At 46.7% G+C, this 22439-nt stretch overlaps 1 protein-coding gene across 2 annotated transcripts in view; it reads left to right on the forward strand.

Moving 5' to 3' along the window:
- CPAMD8 (C3 and PZP like alpha-2-macroglobulin domain containing 8) overlaps window positions 1–22439 on the forward strand; it is a 1183022-nt gene that overhangs the window by 136172 nt on the left and 1024411 nt on the right. For both annotated transcript variants that reach the window (XM_078671323.1, XM_078671324.1), the window contains exons 13-14: window positions 13408–13536; window positions 16356–16545. In XM_078671323.1, the coding sequence (XP_078527449.1) occupies window positions 13408–13536; window positions 16356–16545 (319 nt within the window). The remainder of the gene's footprint in view (window positions 1–13407; window positions 13537–16355; window positions 16546–22439) is intronic.

Below are 22439 nucleotides of genomic sequence, written 5' to 3' on the forward strand. Positions count from 1 at the left end.
CATCAAGGTCATAGACTATTACAATCTGCAGCAGTTGAACAAACAACCTGCACAAACACTCCACACAAAGTGGTCAGTCAAACATTAGAAAAGGGTCTACACTAGATGACACTTATACGGTAAGAAAGCGTATGCGTGGGAATTGCCAAAAACAATGCCCAACAACATAACATTGCAAAGTAGTTCAGAGCTCAATAATTCACACCAGTCAAAACAGTATAGCAAACAATTGTTTCCAATTATTACAAAATATATGGCATTCATATGTGTTTCAAAAACTTCATGGTCAGACATTTATAATGCCATCATACAGCATGTGTCACTTGGCCAGTCGAATAGATACAATACATATGATGTCAATATAGATGGTAAAAAAATCAGACAGGATGTGTTAAACAGAAAAGTACAATCTATGTATTCGCATTGCGTCCTATCAAGCACAGCCAACACGTAAATATCCCATAAAGAGCCTAAATGTAAAAGGAGCAAAATCCAATGTATATGGCAATAATAACTGTGTATATAAATTCCCAATTATTAGTTATGCTGCCAGAGAAGTTAATGTCGTTGTCGGCATAAGTTTTCAACAGAGCTGTAGGAGAGTGTGGTCTGCAATCCTATGGTCACCCCAGATTTTTGCTTTTTGCTTCACTGATTTACGACTTTCCCTGGCTGTGGGCCTGCTAATCAGACCCACAGCCTAGCTGTTCTCTCTCTAAATTGACATCCATGTATTTTAGGTGCATTTACCAATTGGTACTGGGCCACCTTATCAGTTCCTGTACAGTGTACCTTAGGTACACAGGGCATAGGTGTACCCAGGGCCTACCAGGGGCTGAAGCATGTATTATGCCACCCCTGGCTGGCCATCTAAACAGACACAACTGGCTGGTAAGACAGCTGGGGCAAGGTGGTGTAATCACCCTTTGCTGTAGATATAGTTACCTATATCTAACCCCAAAATGGACACATATATTCCTATCAGTCACTCCTATGGCAGGCCTTATCAATCCTGAAGGCAGAGTGCTTGGAATTATGTGAGATGGTGCTCTGGCATGAGCTGAGGTATAAGTTGTCATACGCTTTGGAATACTACCCTCTCGCCAGCTCTGGTGACGGGGGTAGCATTCCAACCTTCTAGAGGGATAAGACATGTATGTAACTGTGAACCCCGGTTAAAGTTAACTCGAGCCTTGGCATCACAAAATGGATGCTGCCACCACAGACACAAGTCTGACCTCCTGCTGCTGGGAGTCCTTCCAGCGAGGGAGGCTTGGACAAAGGGTTTCCTGCCTTGGGAGGTGCTAGCACCACCCCAGACAGGATTTTGTGTATTGGGTAGGACAGGCCTGAAAGGAATGAGACATGCCCGGGGCACACAAGGTGTCCTGTGCATACACTGGTTCAAACCAGTTGCTGGGGCATCCCTGCCCCAGCTCTGGCGCGAAATCGGACAAAGGATAGGGGGTGTAACCACCCCCCTTCCTGGTCCCACCCATAGGAGGGACCTAGTTGTAGTACAGCCCCCTTTAGCAGGATAAAGGTAGGAGATGGTCCCATTCCAAATTAGATTAATCCTGAACTGAAACTCTACAAGAAGAAACTCTGGACTTCGACTTTCTACAACAGAAGACTGAAGAAATCTCCCTTGTGGGAAAGGAGTGTCCACCCTGCAACTGCAGGCACCATCAAGAGTCCAGCGGCTTCACTTTGTCGTCTTCCCTTGAGGATCCAGACTTCAGAGCCCGACGAGACCCTGATTCCCAGACCTCTCCGACCTCAACTCACATCTGCAGCACAGCTGAGATCCGTGGGTGCGACGAGACACGTGGGACCGGCCATCTTGGAGAAACTGCACTTCGCTTCCAGCACGACTTCCGAGGTAACCTCGACCAAGTGCTTTGGGGATTGAGAAGCCCCAGCCCCGAGCAGCTCCTGCACCGAAGATCAGCCCTCCAGCCTCCACGAGATCTGCGTGGGGCCCTTCTGCTTGTTTGCTGCTCGACGCGTTGTCTAGTCACTCGCCGGCTGGCTAGTGACCTCCTAGATGACGATCTTTGAAAACTACACTGCTGGTCTGGTTGCTCCAGACTGGCCCTTGCTCCCTTCCAAAAGAGGAGCACCCCGGACCCGCCTGGTCCACTCCAGACGCCGTTTCCACTCACCGCGTGGGTTGCCTTTGCCAAGGCCTGTTGACTCCAAATCCGGATCCGCCACCGCCGACAGCGAGAACCTGCGTGGGACAGCTCGTGCCTCCATCCTGGTCGTCGAAGACACCTCCTGGTCCGCGTGGCTGCAGAGACAAGCGTCCACTCTTCACCAGATCGCGACGACGAGATCTGGTTCCTTCCTGGTTCCACTCCAGTCACTGGCTAGTGACTTTGAACATTGTCCCCTCTGCTTTCAGGTCTTCAGCATCTCTGATCCACCCTTGGATCACACCGGACATCTTCCTCCTGGTCGCCTGCAGCATCTTTTCTTTCAGGCTCCATAGACTTCAACGCAGAAACCCGACACGACTTCGCACCTATGCACCAGCAGCCCGTGGGTGAGGTAACAAGAGCATTTAGGTGCTCAAGGGTAGCTTGACTCTCCTAGTGTCTAGATTCACAGTCGTTTTAGTCCTAACCAGTCAGGATTGTACGTACTCACCTTTTTCTTGAACTGTACTGTCCATAGATGTTGTTACGCATCTCGCGTGTGAGTTCACACTCTGCACACACGTTCCGTGGGCCTCCTATTACTTACCTAAAGTTAGGGTAGCGTAGTCCCAGCGATCCTACAGCCTCTGGACAGCTCCATTCCTTCTATCAATTTCCTTATACCATTTACTTAGTATATGGTTTGCCGTGCCCCTAGGGCACCATTGTAATTGTGTGCAACTTATCGTATTTTTCCTAAGAGATTGTCATGTGCTTAGCCCTCTGATCTCATAAAGAGTTCAGGGGTGTTTGTTATTAATAAATATATTGTTTATTTTCATAACAACCTGTGTGGTGTCCTTTCATCTGGTATTCAAGGGGTTATATTGTGGTAAAACAGCTGGCTTCACATGCCAAAAGAGTTTAGCCTAAGACTGCTTTGTCCATGCTATCATTAGGATAGCTGGTCTATAAGGTTGACTTACAACCAATCACCATAAGGGTTGTTTGGACTGATACAAGGTGATCACTAGAACTAGTGAGCATCATATATCAGGCCAACTTCTCACATTGGTGTGCAGCGGTTGGGATTTGAGCTTGCTGTTGTTTTTACCAAATATAATCTTGAAATATCATTTGAAAGATCACATAAGGTACCATAGGTACATATAACAAGCTTAGAAATACTCTGAGTTCTACTGAACCAGCTGTTGTAGCAGAAAGGGCCTAGCACACCCTGACTACAACTCTTAGCAAGGGATCAGTAGGAAAACCCATAGTGTAGGTAGGTGGATCACTTACACCTCACTAGAAAGCATGTCTACCCATGGAGAGACTTCAGAGACTCCCCTAGTGGTTAGTGACCCTCCACAGGTCCTTTCCAGATATGCAGCTCTCAGTTTCCAGGAGATGAGACAATTGTGTACCTCCAGGAAATTGAAAAAGGGTTCCAACCCTACCACTCCTTTTCTGTTAGGTCTCTTAGAGACATATGATGCTAGAAGGACTTCTAACACAGGCCCCTCTAATCCAGATGGGAGCATGCCCCCCTTAGAAGGTACACCTGGTGATCCAGACTCTAACCTCCCTGAAACAGAGAATGTAGCTGAGGAGGAAGAGGAAGAGTCCTCTGTGGATGAGGCAGACAAAGGTCCAGTAGTAGTCAGCAGACTCACCAGGGCCAACTTAAGCCTACATGAAGGTGGTACTGGGGGAGCCCCAAGACCATCCTCAAGCAGGCCTAACCTTGGGAATAGACGAGTTAGATCTCACTCCAGAGGCTCTAACAGATCTATTCACACCCATGTCTCTCAGGCATCTTCTCAGAGAGGGATGACATCCCCTCAAAGAAGAGAGCATGAAGCAAAGATGAGGGAAGTGAATCTAAGGATTGAAAGGGAAGAACTTGCCCTTGCCAAAGAGAAACTTGCCTTTGCCAAAGAGCAACAGTTGAGTGGGGTAGTCCCCACTGGTGGCAGCAATATCCATAGGGATAAAGAAAGGGGTTTTGATACTAGAAACCTGAGTAAAATAGTGCCCTCCTATAATACAGGAGATGATATCCACAAGTGGATAACTGCTCTGGAGAGGGCCTGCAAAGTACAGCAGGTACCCCAGAGTCAGTGGGCAGCTATATTGTGGCTCTCCTTTGAAGGCAAAGGTAGAGATAAGCTCCTCACTGTTAGAGATGAGGATGCTAATGATTACCAAGTCTTGAAAACTGCACTGATTGATGGGTTTGGCTTAACAACTGAACAGTACAGGTTGGTGTTCAGAGACACCCAGAAAACTCAGGCTCAAGATTGGACTGACTTTGTTGATTGTGCCACTAAGGCGTTGGAAGGCTGGTTACTGGGAAGTAAAGTTACTGATTACACAGGATTGTATAATCTAATTATGAGAGAGCAAATCTTAAATAATTGTCAGAACCAGTTGTTGCATCAGCACCTGATTGACTCAGATCTGACCTCTCCCCAAGAATTGGGAAAGAAGGCAGACAGATGGGTCAGAACCAGGGTCAAGCAGCAGAACCAGGGTGGTGGCCAGAAGAAAGCAGACCAGAAGGGTAATAATGAGAATAAGCAAAATGACCAGAAGTCTTCAACAGGGCCCCAACAAGCTAAGGAGGGTGGGTCCCAGAATTCACAAAAGAAGAAGAATGATGGTCCTAAGAAACCATGGTGCCAATACTGTAAAAGTAAGACTCACTGGTTTAGTGAGTGCACCAAGAAAGGCCAAACTCCTACCACTACTGTCCCTAAGACACCTGCACCCCCTAGTACAGTTAGTAGTGGTAGTGTACCTCCCAAGGCTATAGTTGGGTTAACACTGGGAACTGAGGTGGATTCTGACTTAGTCAGAATACCTACTCAGGCAGTTCTTGTTTGTACTGGGGACATGGATATGACCCCTACTGTAAGTCCTAGTACTCTGGGCAAATACAGGCAAACGCCTTTAATCAATGGAAAAATGGCTCAGGCCGACAGGGACATATGTGCCAGTGTCACTATGGTGACACCAACATTTGTGGACCCTGACCAGATCATGCTAGGTTCAGATTACCTAGTGACCAATGCTAGCAATATCACTACCAATCACAGTATGGCAGTTGTTAATTTCTCCTGGGGAGGGGTAACTGGCCTCAAAAGGGTTATAGTTAGTTCAGACCTCCCAGTAGATTGTTTTTTGGGCAATGATTTGGAATCCTCACTGTGGTCAGATGTGGAGTACAGGACTCATGTAGAAATGCTAAGTCTCTCCTCACATGTCCTTGCTGTGACCAGGTCACAGGCCAAGAAATGCCCAGCTGAACAAGTGCTGTATCCTGGAAGAATGGACCAGACACTACCCAAGAGGAAGAGCAGTAGGGGTAAGGCTGAGCCTCCCCCCCTGCCTCAGGTTGAGGATCAGCCCTCACAGGAGGCTGACCCAAAGACCCCAGAAGGAACTGTCCTAGAAGAGCTTGAACCTGAACAGATTGAGTTTCTTGGGACAGGGGGACCTTCCAGGGCAGACTTGAGACAGGCACAGTTAGACTGTTCCTCCCTTGAACCCCTCAGACAGCAGGCTGCTGCTGAGGCTGCAGGGAATGCTACAGGTGCCCACAAGGTATATTGGGATGATGGACTCCTATACTCTGAGGCAAGAGACCCCAAGCCTGGTGCTACCAGGAGGCTGGTCATCCCCTTGTCTCTTAGAGGTTTCCTTCTCACCTTAGCTCATGAGATTCCCCTTGTAGGTCACTTAGGCCAGAACAAGACTTGGGACAGGCTTGCCCCACACTTTCACTGGCCTCATATATCTGAAGACACCAAAGAGTTTTGTCGCTCATGTGTCACCTGTCAAGCCAGTGGCAAATCAGGTGTCACAACAAAGGCCCCCCCTTATAACAATACCTGTGGTGGGGGTGCCCTTTGAGAGAGTGGGGATAGACATTGTTGGACCAATGGACCCCGCAACAGCATCTGGGCACAGATTTATACTGATGGTAGTAGATCATGCCACCAGGTATCCAGAAGCTATTCCCCTTAAGACCACTACAGCTCCTGTTGTGGCCAGGGCCCTGCTTGGAGTTTTCTCCAGAGTGGGGTTTCCTAAGGAGGTTGTCTCTGACAGAGGTGCAAACTTCATGTCAGGATACTTGACTGCAATGTGGAAGGAGTGTGGTGTAAATTACAAATTTACCACACCCTATCACCCACAGTGCAATGGGCTTGTTGAGAGATTCAACAAGACCCTAAAAGGGATGATAAAAGGGTTACCTGAAAAGCTTCGGCGAAGATGGGACAACCTTTTACCCTGCCTCCTGTTTGCTTACAGAGAGGTCCCACAGAAGGGGGTTGGCTACAGTCCTTTTGAGCTTCTGTTTGGACATCCTGTAAGAGGACCCCTATGTCTTGTGAAGGAAGGATGGGAGTTACCTCTCAAAAAGCCTAAACTTGACATAGTGGACTATGTAATTGGTCTCCGCTCCAGGATGGCAGAGTACATGGAGAAGGCATCCAAAAACCTTGAGGCCAGCCAAGAACTTCAAAAAGCTTGGCATGACCAAAAGGCTGTCCTAACTGTTTATCATGTAGGACAGAAGGTGTGGGTGCTGGAGCCAGTGGCCCCAGCAGCTCTCCAAGACATATGGTCTGGACCCCATACCATTATTGAGCAAAAGGGAGAGGTCACCTACCTGGTGGACCTTGGAACTCCCAGGAGCCCACACAGGGTGCTTCATGTTAACAGGCTCAAGGCATTTGTCGACAGGGAAAACATGGGCTTGCTCATGGCAACCGATGAGGGACAGGAGGAAGAGAGTGACCCTCTCCCAGACCTGCTCACCCAGAACCCTGATGATGGGTCAGTTGATGGTGTAGTCTTTTCTGACAGCCTCTCTGAGAATCAACAAGAGGATTGCAAACAAGTTCTTCAATCCTTTAGACAAATGTTCTCACTGACACCCAGTCAGACAAACCGGTGCACCCATGAGGTGGACACTGGTGACAGTCTGCCTGTCAAGAGTAAAATCTACAGGCAACCTGACCACGTCAAGGACTGCATAAAGAAAGAAGTACAAAAGATGTTGGAATTGGGAGTCATTGAACCCTCAGAGAGCCCTTGGGCTAGTCCTGTAGTTCTAGTGCCAAAACCTCACACCCAGGATGGTAAGAGAGAGATGAGGTGTTGTGTAGACTACAGGGGTCTCAATGCTGTCACTAAGACAGATGCCCATCCAATAACTAGGGCAGATGAACTCATAGGCAAGTTGGCTTCTGCAACTTTCTTGAATACATTTGACCTAACAGCTGGTTATTGGCAGATCAGGTTAGCTGAGGATGCCAAGGCCAAAACAGCATTTTCTACCCCAGGAGGTCATTACCAATTTGTGGTGATGCCCTTTGGTTTGAAAAATGCACCTGCCACTTTTCAAAGGTTGGTTAACCAAGTCCTCACTGGGTTGGATGACTTTTGTGCAGCATATCTAGATGATATTGCTGTCTTCAGCTCCACCTGGGAGGATCACCTGATCCACCTGAGGATAGTTTTAGAGGCCCTGCAAAAGGCAGGCCTCACTATCAAGGCCACCAAGTGCCAGATAGGGCAGAGTCAGGTTGTGTACCTGGGCCACCTTGTGGGTGGAGGCCAGGTTCAACCCTTGGAGAGCAAGATACAGGCCATAATGGACTGGGCTCCTCCAACCACCCAGACACAGGTCAGAGCTTTCTTGGGCCTGTCTGGTTACTATAGGAAGTTTGTCAAAAATTATGGGTCCATTGTGACACCACTTAATGACTTGACAAGCAAGAAAATGCCAAAGAAAGTTCAGTGGACAGTTAGCTGTCAGAAGGCATTCGATGACCTGAAGCAGGCCATGTGTACTGCACCTATTCTCAAGAGTCCTGACTACTCCAAAACCTTCATTGTCCAAACAGATGCATCTGAGTTGGGTGTGGGAGCTGTTCTATCTCAACTGAATATTGATGGTCATGACCAGCCCATTGCTTTTATAAGTAGAAGGCTGACCCCTAGAGAGAAACATTGGTCAGCTATTGAGAGGGAGACCTTTGCTGTGGTTTGGGCCCTGAAAAAGTTGAGGCCATACTTGTTTGGAACTCACTTCAAGATTCAGACCGACCATAAGCCCCTCTTATGGCTAAATCAGATGAAGGGTGAAACCCCCAAACTTCTTAGGTGGTCCATTTCCCTACCGGGGATGGACTTTACAGTGGAGCACAGACCAGGGACTGACCATGGCAATGCAGATGGTCTCTCCAGGTATTTCCACTTAGAACAGGAAGACTCACCTGGTCAAGGTTAGTTTAATGTCCCTAGGTTTGGGGGGGTGGGGGGTTATGTAGGAGAGTTGGGTCTGCAATCCTATGGTCACCCCAGATTTTTGCTTTTTGCTTCACTGGTTTACGACTTTCCCTGGCTGTGGGCCTGCTAATCAGACCCACAGCCTAGCTGTTCTCTCTCTAAATTGACATCCATGTACTTTAGGTGCATTTACCAATTGGTACTGGGCCACCTTATCAGTCCCTGTACAGTGTACCTTAGGTACACAGGGCATAGGTGTACCCAGGGCCTACCAGGGGCTGAAGCATGTATTATGCCACCCCTGGCTGGCCATCTAAACAGACACAACTGGCTGGTAAGACAGCTGGGGCAAGGTGGTGTAAACACCCTTTGCTGTAGATCTAGTTACCTATATCTAACCCCAAAATGGACACATATATTCCTATCAGTCACTCCTATGGCAGGCCTTATCAATTCTGAAGGCAGAGTGCTTGGAATTATGTGAGATGGTGCTCTGGCATGAGCTGAGCCCGTCTGCAGCTTGCGGAACCAAGTCCTAATAGCTGTTGTTCCATGATAACGCTATACCATATACTCTTAAGTGCATTATAATCCTCGCGGTTATTGCTAACTTTGGTATAGCATTATCAAAACATGTTGTCTAAGGTGTCATACGCTTTGGAATAATACCCCCTTGCCAGTTATGGCGACATGGGTAGCATTCCACCCTTCTAGAGGGATAAGACATGTATGTAACTGTGAACCACGGTTAAAGTTTACTCGAGCCTTGGCATCACAAAATGGATGCTGCCACCACAGACACAAGTCTGACCTCCTGCTGCTGGGAGTCCTTCCAGCGAGGGAGGCTTGGATAAAGGGTTTCCTGCCTTGGGAGGTGCTAGCACCACCCCAGACAGGATTTTGTGTATTGGGTAGGACAGGCCTGAAAGGAATGAGACATGCCCGGGGCACACAAGGTGTCCTGTGCATACACCGGTTCAAACCAGTTGCTGGGGCATCCCTGCCCCAGCTCTGGCGCGAAACCGGACAAAGGATAGGGGGTGTAACCACCCCCCTTCCTGGTCCCACCCATAGGAGGGACCTAGTTGTAGCACAGCCCCCTTTAGCAGGATAAAGGTAGGAGCTGGTCCCATTCCAAATTAGATTAATCCTGAACTGAAACTCTACAAGAAGAAACTCTGGACTTCGACTTTCTACAACAGAAGACTGAAGAAATCTCCCTTGTGGGCAAGGAGTGTCCACCCTGCAACTGCAGGCACCATCAAGCGTCCAGCGGCTTCACTTTGTTGTCTTCCCTTGAGGATCCAGACTTCAGAGCCCGACGAGACCCGGATTCCCAGACCTCTCCGACCTCAACTCACATCTGCAGCACAGCTGAGATCCGTGGGTGCAACAAGACACGTGGGACCGGCCATCTTGGAGAAACTGCACTTCGCTTCCAGCACGACTTCCAAGGTAAACTCGACCAAGTGCTTTGAGGATTGAGAAGCACCAGCCCCGAGCAGCTCCTGCACCGAAGATCAGCCCTCCAGCCTCCACGAGATCTGCGTGGGGCCCTTCTGCTTGTTTGCTGCTCGACGCGTTGTCTGGTCACTTGCCGGTTGGCTAGTGACCTCCTAGACGACGATATTTGAAAACTACACTGCTGGTCTGGTTGCTCCAGACTGGCCCTTGCTCCCTTCCAAAAGAGGAGCACCCCGGACCCTCCTGGTCCACTCCAGACGCTGTTTCCACTCACCGCGTGGGTTGCCTTTGCCAAGGCCTGTTGACTCCAAATCCGGATCCGACAGCGAGAGCCTGCGTGGGACAGCTCGTGCCTCCATCCTGGTCATCGAAGACACCTCCTGGTCCGCGTGGCTGCAGAGACAAGCGTCCACTCTTCACCTGATCGCGACGACGACATCTGGTTCCTTCCTGGTTCCACTCCAGTCACTGGCTAGTGACTTTGAACATTGTCCCCTCTGCTTTCAGGTCTTCAGCATCTCTGATCCACCCTTGGATCACACCGGACATCTTCCTCCTGGTCGCCTGCAGCATCTTTTCTTTCAGGCTCCATAGACTTCAACGCAGAAACCCGACACGACTTCGCACCTATGCACCCGCAGCCGTGGGTGAGGTAACAAGAGCATTTCGGTGCTCAAGGGTAGCTTGACTCTCCTAGTGTCTAGATTCACAGTCATTTTAGTCCTAACCAGTCAGGATTGTCCGTACTCACCTTTTCTTGAACTGTACTGTCCATAGACGTTGTTACGCATCTTGCGTGTGAGTTCACACTCTGCACACGCGTTCCGTGGGCCTCCTATTACTTACCTAAAGTTAGAGTAGCGTAGTCCCAGCGATCCTACAGCCTCTGGACAGCTCCATTCCTTCTATCGGTTTCCTTATACCATTTACTTAGTATATGGTTTGCCGTGCCCCTAGGGCACCATTGTAATTTTGTGCAACTTATCGTATTTTTCCTAAGAGATTGTCATGTGCTTAGCCCTCTGATCTCATAAAGAGTTCAGGGGTGTTTGTTATTAATACATATATTGTTTATTTTCATAACAACCTGTGTGGTGTCCTTTCATCTGGTATTCAAGGGGTTATATTGTGGTAAAACAGCTGGCTTCACATGCCAAAAGAGTTTAGTCTAAGACTGCTTTGTCCATGCTACCATTAGGATAGCTGGTCTATAAGGTTGACTTACAACCAATCACCATAAGGGTTGTTTGGACTGATACAAGGTGATCACTAGAACTAGTGAGCATCATATATCAGGCCAACTTCTCACAAGAGCAACCTCCACCCGGATACAGGTAGAGGCCTTTACCTGTATCCGGGTAGCGGTGTCGGTCAGAGGTGCCCCGTACTTCAGGGACCTGTTGTAGTTTTCGGAGGGAATGTCTCCGTGTTATCGGAAGAACGCTGTTACATCGTTTATAAATAACAAGGATCTGTTGAGGTGCCCAAAACACGAGAGACCTACAATACAACCTTTTTAAGTGATTGTCTCTGTGTTAACAATAACAAAATACCGTAAATATCTGTCAGTTTGTGGAGGGTCATGGATCAACATTGGTTTTTGGATAATAGAGACTATAGAATGAGATTTATTGGATGGAGGATATGACCTCTTGAAGAGAATTGGTGGGAAGAAGTTGTAAGCCCTGAGGAAGTCGTTGGGTCTTTTACAAAAATGACAAAACTCGTTGGCATAAGGGAGTGGAAGACCCCATTACAGTAAAAGAAGAAACAAAAGCCCAATTTATTACTGCTTTATTTTTGATAAATTACTGTATTTCACTTTATTACAAGATGCGTGTGCTTCAACAATTGTAAATAGGCCTGCATTGAGGTTTGATGGGAACCTCCACCAAAGCAAGGGCTGCTTGAGCCTTCTGGTAACTTCTACTACGTCATTCCATGAGCCACTTGCGTGTTTCCATTGTTGAATCAGCTCCTGTTGTATAGGTCTCATCCAGAGTCTGCAAAAAGGGTTTAATCTGATGCAAGATTAATTCAGCAATAACAGGACGTGTTTGTTCTGACCGAAACTGTTTACTTGGAGTAGAATGTCTTTATCATTGTCTACAGTTAAGCCATTCTCTCTGTTGGCTCCTCAGTACTTATTCTTGTGACTGGGTGCATGGGAGACTTTTGGATGTTTAAAGCCAGGCCGAGACTGTGAAAAGGGCTAACCCAAGTGGCTGTAGAGACACAAGCCTCTTCCTTTGATGAAGCTTTGACGATCCAGACGTCCCAAGTTTGGGTATACTTGGTGATCTATTCTGCATAGGAAAGCAGCCTCTGGTATGTCCTGGGTTGCTTGTGTTACGGTTCAGGCAGGACTTGGCTTGACAGTTCGGGCTGGACTGTTCCCACTGGAGTAGGGTCAAGACTGATTTGCGTATGGGTGGGTCCAAACTGGGGTGGCATGGTGGGTAAAATAACAATGGATTGGGACGCAGCCCGAGTCCTTACCAGTGGCTGAGATTCATGATATTTTAAAGCTTTTGTATGCTTTACCTATTTCACAGCCACCATGTGAAAAGAAAGATGCTCAGAGGAACACTATTATCCAGTCCTCTACACATTAAAGCATGCTTTAGATATTGTTGCCGAACACATCTCAGCCAAGGAAGCTTCATGTTCCGAAAAGCTCTGTGATGCAAGTGGAACTGTGATACCACTTACAGAAGAAAGGGGCTGCAGCACCACCCAGACTAGTCAGAGCAGGGCTGAGTGTTCTGAACCTTCCAGAACCTGAATCTTTGGAATGCACCATGAAGCAGTGACTGCAACCCGGAATTCCATTATGCTGACAGCAGTCTCTGACAGCGACACCTAATGCTCATTCAAATGCACTCAGGCACTCATTCCATATCCTCTGCTATTTCAAGGAGGTCAAACCAGAGGAATACCTATACCACAAGGAGCAGCTTTTCCTCAGGAAGCTTCATACACCCGTCCTTCCGAGTTCTACTGCTTGGAATGAGGGATCCTGCGCTGAATCGGTTTAATGTACACATTTTCCCTCATTCCGAGCTGCAAGCCTCAAAAGTGGTACTGTTCTTCACGAAACAAACTCCTTGAAGTAAAGCCCGAGAAATCAGACAAAAATACTGTTTGCGTCCACCTTTCTATTTAGTCATAAAGAGGCCCCACAAGTAACGTATTGAAGTTAAGCTGAACGCAACTGTACATTTCCTGTAAATCACAATCTTCACAGTCCAAATGGGTTGTTTTTGCATTGCAAGAAGTTTATGACATTCTTCACTGGTGTAGATGTTTTCGTACAGAAAATAGTTTGGTACTGGCCATTTTATGAAGGTAAGTTTGATATCCACGCTTTTTGTTTCCAAAACTTTAAAAATGCATGTTTTAAAAGTGAGTTTAGCAATTAGCACATGCACAGATGGTGTTCCTCTTTCCTTAGTGCACCCCTAACCATAACATTCTTCTTGTGAATCTTTTTCAGACGAAGGTGACCGCAATCGATGGAAAGGCAGTTGGTGACCAATATCTGCCAAACTACTTGTCCATCAGCAGCTGGTATTCACCAAGCAAGTGCCATGTGCAGCTGCAAACACCAGAGAAGCCTTTGGTGGTAAGAGCTTCACCTGCCAGCGTTATTCTGAAAGAAACCTAACCTTGCAAACATATCGGTTGGCGCTTATATATGGTATTGTAAACAAGAATATGAAATGTCTGTAAAGGATAAATAAGTCATTCCATAACTTCACTTTAGAATGGCAACCGCAATACTTAACCCTACCGTAGGAATTGTATGTCAGCGTCATAAACGCCTTGCCGCTGATAGGTTATTTGGGATTTATCTTTCAATGTGAATGATGCAGGTGGGCAACAGAGGAACGTGGGTTGGGCAGCTACATGGCTCGGAGAGGCACATGGAACGAAGGCACATAAGCACTGAAGGCTCATGAGCAGTTGAGACATATGGGCATGAAAGGCTCTGGCTAGGGCATTAGACGATGATACATGAAGGTTGATGAAGCATCTCATGCGGGAAGAGGAGGACTAATGAAAGGGAAACAAGTCTGAAACTGTGGTGACAGGAAGACCCAGGGACAAATCACCGTGGTGACCCAGAGACCTGTTCAGGTAGGGCAATATCACATATGATAGACCCAATCCTACATGTTACAGCAACACGAAAACTAGACAAAAAGCTTTCTAGCCAGCGGAACCACTGAGTTCCCTTGCCCCTTATTGATCCTTGTACTGTGATCATGTCAGCTCTGTATGGAAGCCCCTATGACAGACAGATTCTGTCGGACCGGCTCCACTAACTCATTGGTCACATACCCGTTCTTATTGACCCACACAGTATCAGGACACAAAAAGACTAAGAGATGTGGAATCCGGATTCACAAAAGATCTAGATATATGATTACACTGGTACATGGAACCCTTGGCGATCAATCTTGAGTTATAGAGAGTCAAGGAGACTTGTGAACAAGAATCTGAAAGACAAGGAGTGGGGTCGGGGAGACATACACAAGAGGGCCATAAAGACTGATTCCTGGACACGAAAATTCTAGAAACAAGGACACTGTGCAAGGGTGTAGAGAACCATACTGACCAGTGTGAGGGCAGACCATACATATGGAAACAGACTAGCTAGACAGAACAATTTTGGCACTTCAGAAACCAAACTCCAAGAAAAAGAAAGACCAATTTACCAACACTGAATCAGATGGAGACTGGGACACATCCAAGAAAGTGATACTTGAGGTCCGTAGAACCAGTTAACATATGTGGGCCCTCCTATGACTCAACTAATGACAGGCAGCTTTTTTGTAGCTGCTAGGAGTTGGGTAGAGGGCTGCCCCCATCATCCCACCTACGAAACTGATGCACCTGGAAAAATTAAGGCATAATTAACACTTGCATAGGTTAGGTGGAAGGTTATAAGAGCTACACCCACTATCCACAGACCTCAGGCTACAAAACAAATCACTCACACTTCCTCAACCATGGCCATAATATTCAAAGTAACATTTTGTTGTGATAGTAAAATTGCCAGACCTTCAGATGAAGGTTCTTACTTCCTAAAATCCCTTATTCTCACAAGAATTCCTTTACTTTACAATATACCCATAAAGTTCCAAATAAGCATTTAGCTTCGTGAAATGACAGCATCGAAAGAAAAACCTCTGCCTTTCCAACATGGCACTGGTAATGCTGCATAGAAACATAACTATCTATGTAATACTAACGCTTTGGCAGCTGCCACCCACCCGATCAGCGACAGCTGCAGTGTGACCCTAAATGCAGCTGAAATGCAGATTGCTGTGATTGCCCTACCAAGATTTAATTAGAGAAGGTATGTTTCTTTGTGATAAATGTTTATACCCAGATATCTAATGGTGCCAAACTTCCAAGCCGAAGTAGCATCTGGCAGCAATCTACACTGCTCAACTAGTAGCCAATTTTTGCCAATTTATTTTCAAGCAGAGACCTTCTCAAACTCATTTAACAATGACAGTTGTGCTCTGGTATCTCAGTTGTTGCACATATAAATATGGTGTCATCAAGCATACAGGGAGACTATTTAGCAGCTGCCACCCACATCCAGCCCACACTCAGGTCCCCTGGCTCCTAGCAAACACACTAAGGGAGCTCGTAATATTCTAATACCTTAAAAGAAGGCTAACACTTTCTATCATACCAATTACACTTGAAGAAATCCTCTGCCTTTATAACAAGATTAACATTTGAGAAAACTCTCCTACTTTTTAGTATACTCATATCAGCCAAAGAAACCCTCAAACTTCAAAACAAAACAGATCCATTACTTTGAAAGATGGATATTAGCTTTATAACATGGCCAAACTGTCTTCATGAACTCACTTATAATATAGCAGGCAGATCATCTTTAGAGAAGGGCAGCACTTTAAAACACGCCCATAGTTTTCAGAAAGCCAGTCTGACCTAAACAGATGCCCAGAACTTTCAGAGATGCTATCAAATACCACACAGCTTTAAGAGCATTGCTTTAACATAATAATGATCCCATAACATTCAGATAAGCTATGTAAGTTCATAACAGGCAAATCATTTTAAAGATATCCGTCTAACTCTACAACATTCCTAGAATATTCAAGTAAGCCCTATGGTTTCCCTGTATCCCATAACTTAACTAGGAGCATGACTTTGCAACCGTTTCAAGATCTTAGAATCCTCTCGACTGAGTATCTTCTCTGTCATTCAACAAACATTTTTTGGCACAAATTATTTGTCAACTGTAAGATGGGTTGCAGTCTGAGGTGGGGCAGGCATCCTGCAGAGACCTTAATTCAGGTGACATATTGGAAATAAGAGGTGTGCAAATATAAGCACCAGTGATGGTCATATGTAAATACCCAGGTTAATAAAATATTCAATTTCTCCTCATTTCTAAAGGTTGGTGAAGAGGCTGCCATCGAATTGAAGTCCACCTGTCCCTGTGATTTCACCCTACACTTCGAAGTGGCATCCAGGGGAAACATTGTCCAATCTGGATGGCAACCAGGCAACATCACCCAGCAGCGGAGTAAGAGGGCCACTGTTACCTTTGACAAGAACGTCCATGTCACTCATAGTCCTGGAACAGGTGATGCACTATAACTTTAAAGTATACTGAATTTCAATCTCCACAAAAGGCATTTTCCACCATGCACAACATAAATGTGAGGGACTTTTTCGCATAAAGCCAAAAAGGGGATTTATTCTCTCAATCCATGGAACTAGCAAATAAAACCATTTAGTAGAATTGTCTATTGAGTGGATCGTGGTGGTATTTATGGTCTCGTTTGTTGTGTAATTTGATAGACCCTTTGTGAGGTCAACATATTTCACAGATGAGTGATGATTCTTGAAGATTACATAAAGTGTGGCGCTTGCAGAAACATTACAATGGCTTCACTGGTGCAGGAGCTGCCTGCACATTGGAGTGATGCCTTGTCTGTGGCTTTCTTAAGAAGATTGACACTAAAAGTGTTCTCTTCTCATTTGCTCATCTGCTTATCGCTGGCACATGCCACCATTGTGGAACACGTGTACTGGGGGAAACAAGGTTGACAATGTCCGTCTCCTCACAGAGTCAAATGCACAGACCACAGCAAGACAGTATAAGCACTTGCGTAAGTTAGCCAGCTCCAGCAGAGTGAAAGAGTCTGTATCTGCCCATTGAGAGAGAGGCATGGGGTGTCTCATAGGATGGGTGCAGTCAGGAGCATCCTCACAGCTGCACACCATAAAAAAGCAGCTGGGGAAGCTGCAGCTCTGTCACGGATATGATGGGGCAGGCGCACTTCTTCAGACATAGGCGTTAAGGGACTGTGTCAGAAATGCATTGTGCAAAAAGTCGCTGCTTTCTGCAGCTCGAGTAGATTTTCTACTCGAGTGGCAGCTTCCTCTACACAAACAGATGGTTTCTCACCATCCCCAACCACCCGCGTTGGGAAATCTCACTGGGAGGGTGTCTAGCATTGGATTTTCTTCACCCGCCAACTTAACATTGATGTGCACGAGTGAGGAAAAAACTCTGCGTGCTCCGCGGAGTGCAATGTGAGGAAAACTCAGCAAACAGAGCGGCGTTCGCCGCCCAGGCCTGCTTTATATTTAGCAGAAGAAACAACAAAAGAGTGTCCCTTTAAAAGGGATGGGAATATGCACGGAGCACAAGGAATCAACAAAGGCCCATTTGGTTTGTTTATAAAGCCCTCACTCACCGACCTGGTCGGTGACTTGCTTCATCATCGGGCCCCACCGGGTGTGACCGAATGTCACCCCGGTGTGCTGCAACGCCAGAATTACTGTGCTGCTAATTTGGAAAGGCAGCATGGAACGATTGATGGAATTCCTGGGGTGGATTAACACCATCAGTAGGTATCTGAAATTTACCCACACAGTGAGTACCACGGAGGTGGTCTTTCTTGATGTGGTAATTTCAATCAGCGGTACCACACTGACTACAAAAACCCATTACAAGGCCACTGCTAAAAACAATTTACTGCAGTTCGCCAGTTTCCATCCCCGTCCATTGAGGGAGAATTTACCCTATGGACAATATTTAAGAATCCGAAGGAATTGCAGTAGTCTAAATGATTTCAAAACCCAATCATCCGATCTGACAACCAAGCTTACACAGAGAGGCTACCCCAATCGTATTCTCCAAAAGGGTCTGAAACGAGCTCGAAACCAACCCCGAGAAGCCCTCCTTGAACCGGTCACAAAAACCATGATGGAAGTGCCACTAACGTGTGTGACCACCTATAGTACTTTATCCAACCTGATGAAGAAATCCATAAATAAAAACTGGAAAATCATCACAAGCACGAAGAAAGATTGGCAAAAACCGCTATTTTCATTCAAAAAGGGACACAGCCTGAAAGACTCTCTTGTACACACGAGACCCAGACAATTGACAATCCCCCCAATAAGAAGCATCACTGATGCGTGGAATCTTCCTAAAGTCACTGGCCACTTTCCTTGTGCCAATTGCTCTGTCTGTCACCTGACTACCTCCTCCAAATCTCTAGATCTGGAACCGGGTAGAACCTGGTACCAAAAGGCACACACCAACTGCAACTCCACAAATGTGGTTTACCTTGTCACATGCCCATGTTCTCTTCGGTATGTCGGAATGACAACCAGAAAAGTGAAACAGAGGATATGCGAGCACAGGAGCAATATCAGGTGCAAGAGAGTAACCACCAAAATGAGCGATCACTTCTTATCGAACAATCACACCACGAACGATCTTAGATGGACTGTGATTGAACAAATCACTGGAGGTGCTAATATCACAGACAGACTGTTCGAAAAGGAACAGCGGTGGGTGTACCGTCTGGGGACCCATACAAATGGCCTCAATGACGACATACCTTGGGGTTCCGTCCTGAAATAAATTGAGCTCCCCATACCTTGCATGAAGTATTGTCTATAACCCGAAAGATACTGAGTTCCCAATACCTCTCATGTAGTATTACCTATGGATTGCCTCCCGACCACAAGATCCTATATCGTTTTTGATTAGCTAAATCCCCTGTTCCAATCTGAGCTTAGACTGCCCCCAATAACAAGGGCGCCACTCCCCCCGGGCTGCCTAAGAAATAACCCAGACTCAGCTCTGCTGAGCGCGGTCTACAAGAAAACGAATTCTGAATTCCCCAGACCTTTTTGTAACAACCTTTTCCTTGCCGTATTACCCTTTATTTCTGTCCTTCCGAGTCTGTTTACTTTGCTGATTCATACGCATGCGCACATCAAACCTCCAAACCCGGAAGTGGGTACGCTTCCCCGTAGTCAGGTGTACTGTCTAGTCCTCCGAACAAGGCGCATGCGCACCACTCGTGGCAGCCTACCCGGAAGCGCATTCAGAACATAAAAACGCCTCACACTCCCCGAACCCGGATCGGCGAGACCCGGTTCCGAGGGCCGACCAGGTTTATCGGCGGGAGACTGGCGTAGTGGGCGTGAGTAACACCGCGACCGCAACAGCTGAAACGAGCTAAGTACTCTTTGCAACACATTGACTGTGTTTGTCCCTTGTTCTTTCCCCCCCCCCCCCCCCCCTTTTTGTCTCACCTTAGGATGTGCCAAAAAGCGCTGTCCCCCCCTCCCGTGGTCTATGGGGTGTAATACCACCCCCTGTGAAGTGAGAACCTTCCTTTCTCACCCTTAATAGTCCATTGTTGTGTGGTCACCGGCCCTTGGCCCATTGATCGCCCGTGTGACTGAGTTGCGTGTGTGTGTCTATCACACTGCTAGTCGCCAACTCCATCACTTTCACAACCCCTGATGCTCACTAGCACTGTTAGCCAGCCTAATAGTCCACACGTGAGACTGTTCAGTCACCACTAAAGGCTTAGTTATAGTCGTCTGAACCTTGAACACAGGCAGAGTCACGCACCTCTGCTAGTTTGTATGATTTTACACCCCCTTGCACTTTGAGCACAAGTCACAGGCTGCAATATTATGAGCCAATTGACAAATGATTTAAAAAAATTTTGTTTTGTTTGTCTCTTTGTATGTTTGTCTGTACTTTTATCCCTACAGGTTTTATTTTTTTGTCTCTTTAACTAGAGACTGGAGGCTGTTTGCTCCCCGCCCTTGGCTGGTGTAGCGCTCCCCTCGGTTTTACTTCACAGACACAATTTTTCACTTTCACGGCCCACGGTCGGATGGGCCTTAGCGTGCCTAGACCGCCGGGGTTTACACTCTAGGTCCTGACGAATGCCAGGTCAATATACCATATCGGCTGAAACATGTTGACCAACCACATTTTCACGTAATGTTATTGGTACAAGACCATCCAATTAGTTGGCCTTGTTCACCACCACATTTCTTAAACCTTGTCCTTGATGATCACCTATTAAATAATTTTTGATACATCCAAGACAATTTTAAACCACCACCTCTGACACTATTCACGTCACCTATCACATAGCCCTCCTTCCTCACAAGACCAGCTCCGCAGTAATTCTGGCGTTGCAGCACACCGGGGTGACATTCGGTCACACCCGGTGGGGCCCGATGATGAAGCAAGTCACCGACCAGGTCGGTGAGTGAGGGCTTTATAAACAAACCAAATGGGCCTTTGTTGATTCCTTGTGCTCCGTGCATATTCCCATCCCTTTTAAAGGGACACTCTTTTGTTGTTTCTTCTGTTAATTCCTGGGGACTAAGAGTGTTCGTACCTCTCCCTACCTCTCTTTTTGTTGTCAAAATATATAGCAGCGCACAGCTGTGAGAGCCTGATAACCCCGAAGTGCTAGTGTTCACACTAGTTACTTTTTCTTGCACAATGTCGAACTTGGGACTCACATTCTCTGAAGAGGAAATAGAAGCTTTAATGGCAGATACCAACCTGTTTGCAGACCCGGCTATCTCTCAAGCAATAGCACATACCTCAGACTGGGAAAAACTGACTGAACAAAAGCGTGATCGTATACGGACGATCCTACATGGTACAATAATGAAACAGTATCTTTCCTCCAACTCGGCACCCAAGGGCCTCCTGGTAACCAATGCCCCACGCATCTTTTTAAATGATTCTCAATTTCGAAAAGACTGGGCCATGATCGCGTGGCACTGCACGCGAGACTGGCTTGTACTTATAATCAAGACTGCCTTACGCCTGTCGGAGACCTTATTAATAGAAATCCAACAAACAGAATCAGCAATCAAAGCCACCGTGACTGGCTATAAGAAAAAACTGGATGAGATCAACCGTGAACTGAATGAATATAAGGAGAACCTCTTACAAACCAAACTAACAAAATTCCAGAAAGATCTTAAAAAATTTGAATTTAACAAAGTCTACCCGTATGCGGACCCCGATTACACAGTACCAGCAAGGAATACTAATGATTCGGAAGCATCTGATGACAATTCATCGAATAGCAGTGGGTCCAGCACCAATTCCTTTAAACAAGGACGGAGGCGTGGCAACAGAGGAAACAGAGGCAATCAGCGATACCAACATAATCATGTACCCAATTGGACGATGGCACCGCACGCTGGTTTTGGGCCTTCCCCTTTCCACACCCACAATTCCCGATGATGGGATGGAACCCAGGTTGGCATCAACCACCCCCACCAAATCAATACCAACAGCCTTTTTTAGAGAGGGGTCGGAGAGGAAGAGGCAGGAACAGAAGAACCCCCAACCAAGTCTCCTGGCAAACAGACGACGCAGTCGGCAATCACACCAGGAGCAAGACACCTCAAGCAGGAACAAGCAACCAACCAGTCTAGTAACTAACCTCTCGGAGCCAGACTCTTCAAGCAGGAACAAGCAACCAACCAGTCTAGTAACCAACCTCTCGGATTATCAACTCACTACCGATGAACTCACAGTACTAGAAAAGGGGCTTGGATTTGTGCCTACTGCCCGCCCAGACAAGTTTAGACTTCATTGCGAATTAACTGATTTTTTTCGCAAATTAAAACTGAAGGCTTTTTTTGAAGGCAAAGAGGACCCAGATGCAGACCTACGAAAAGGGGACACAGGATTGAGATTAAAATCAACGTTTGTACCCCCACCACACTCGTTACCTGCTGCCATCACAGCTTTTGAACAAGCGGTGTTCCAGGATTTGGAAACCAGTTCTGAACCAGAGACCTATGGGAACTTTAGCGCCAAAGAATACCAGGCATTGGAGAAATTAAAAAACAACAACGCGATTACCATCAAACCTGCCGATAAAGGCGGTGGGATCGTCATCCAAAACACCACGGATTACGATAAAGTATGTGAGGGATTATTGAATGATACCAACAACTATACCCCACTTACTGTAGACCCTTCCTCTGACCTACAAAACCGTATCACCAACCTGGTTAAGGAAGCTGAAGGGAATGGCCACCTATCCAAGAATGAGGCGGATTATTTATCAACCAGTAAGAAGGTCATCCCTTATTTTTACACACTTCCAAAGACTCACAAGAACAGGCTGCCACCACCTGGCCGCCCTATAGTGTCAGGGATTGGTTCCCTAC

Source organism: Lissotriton helveticus, chromosome 12, assembly GCF_964261635.1.
Source record: "Lissotriton helveticus chromosome 12, aLisHel1.1, whole genome shotgun sequence".
Lineage (NCBI taxonomy): Eukaryota > Metazoa > Chordata > Amphibia > Caudata > Salamandridae > Lissotriton > Lissotriton helveticus.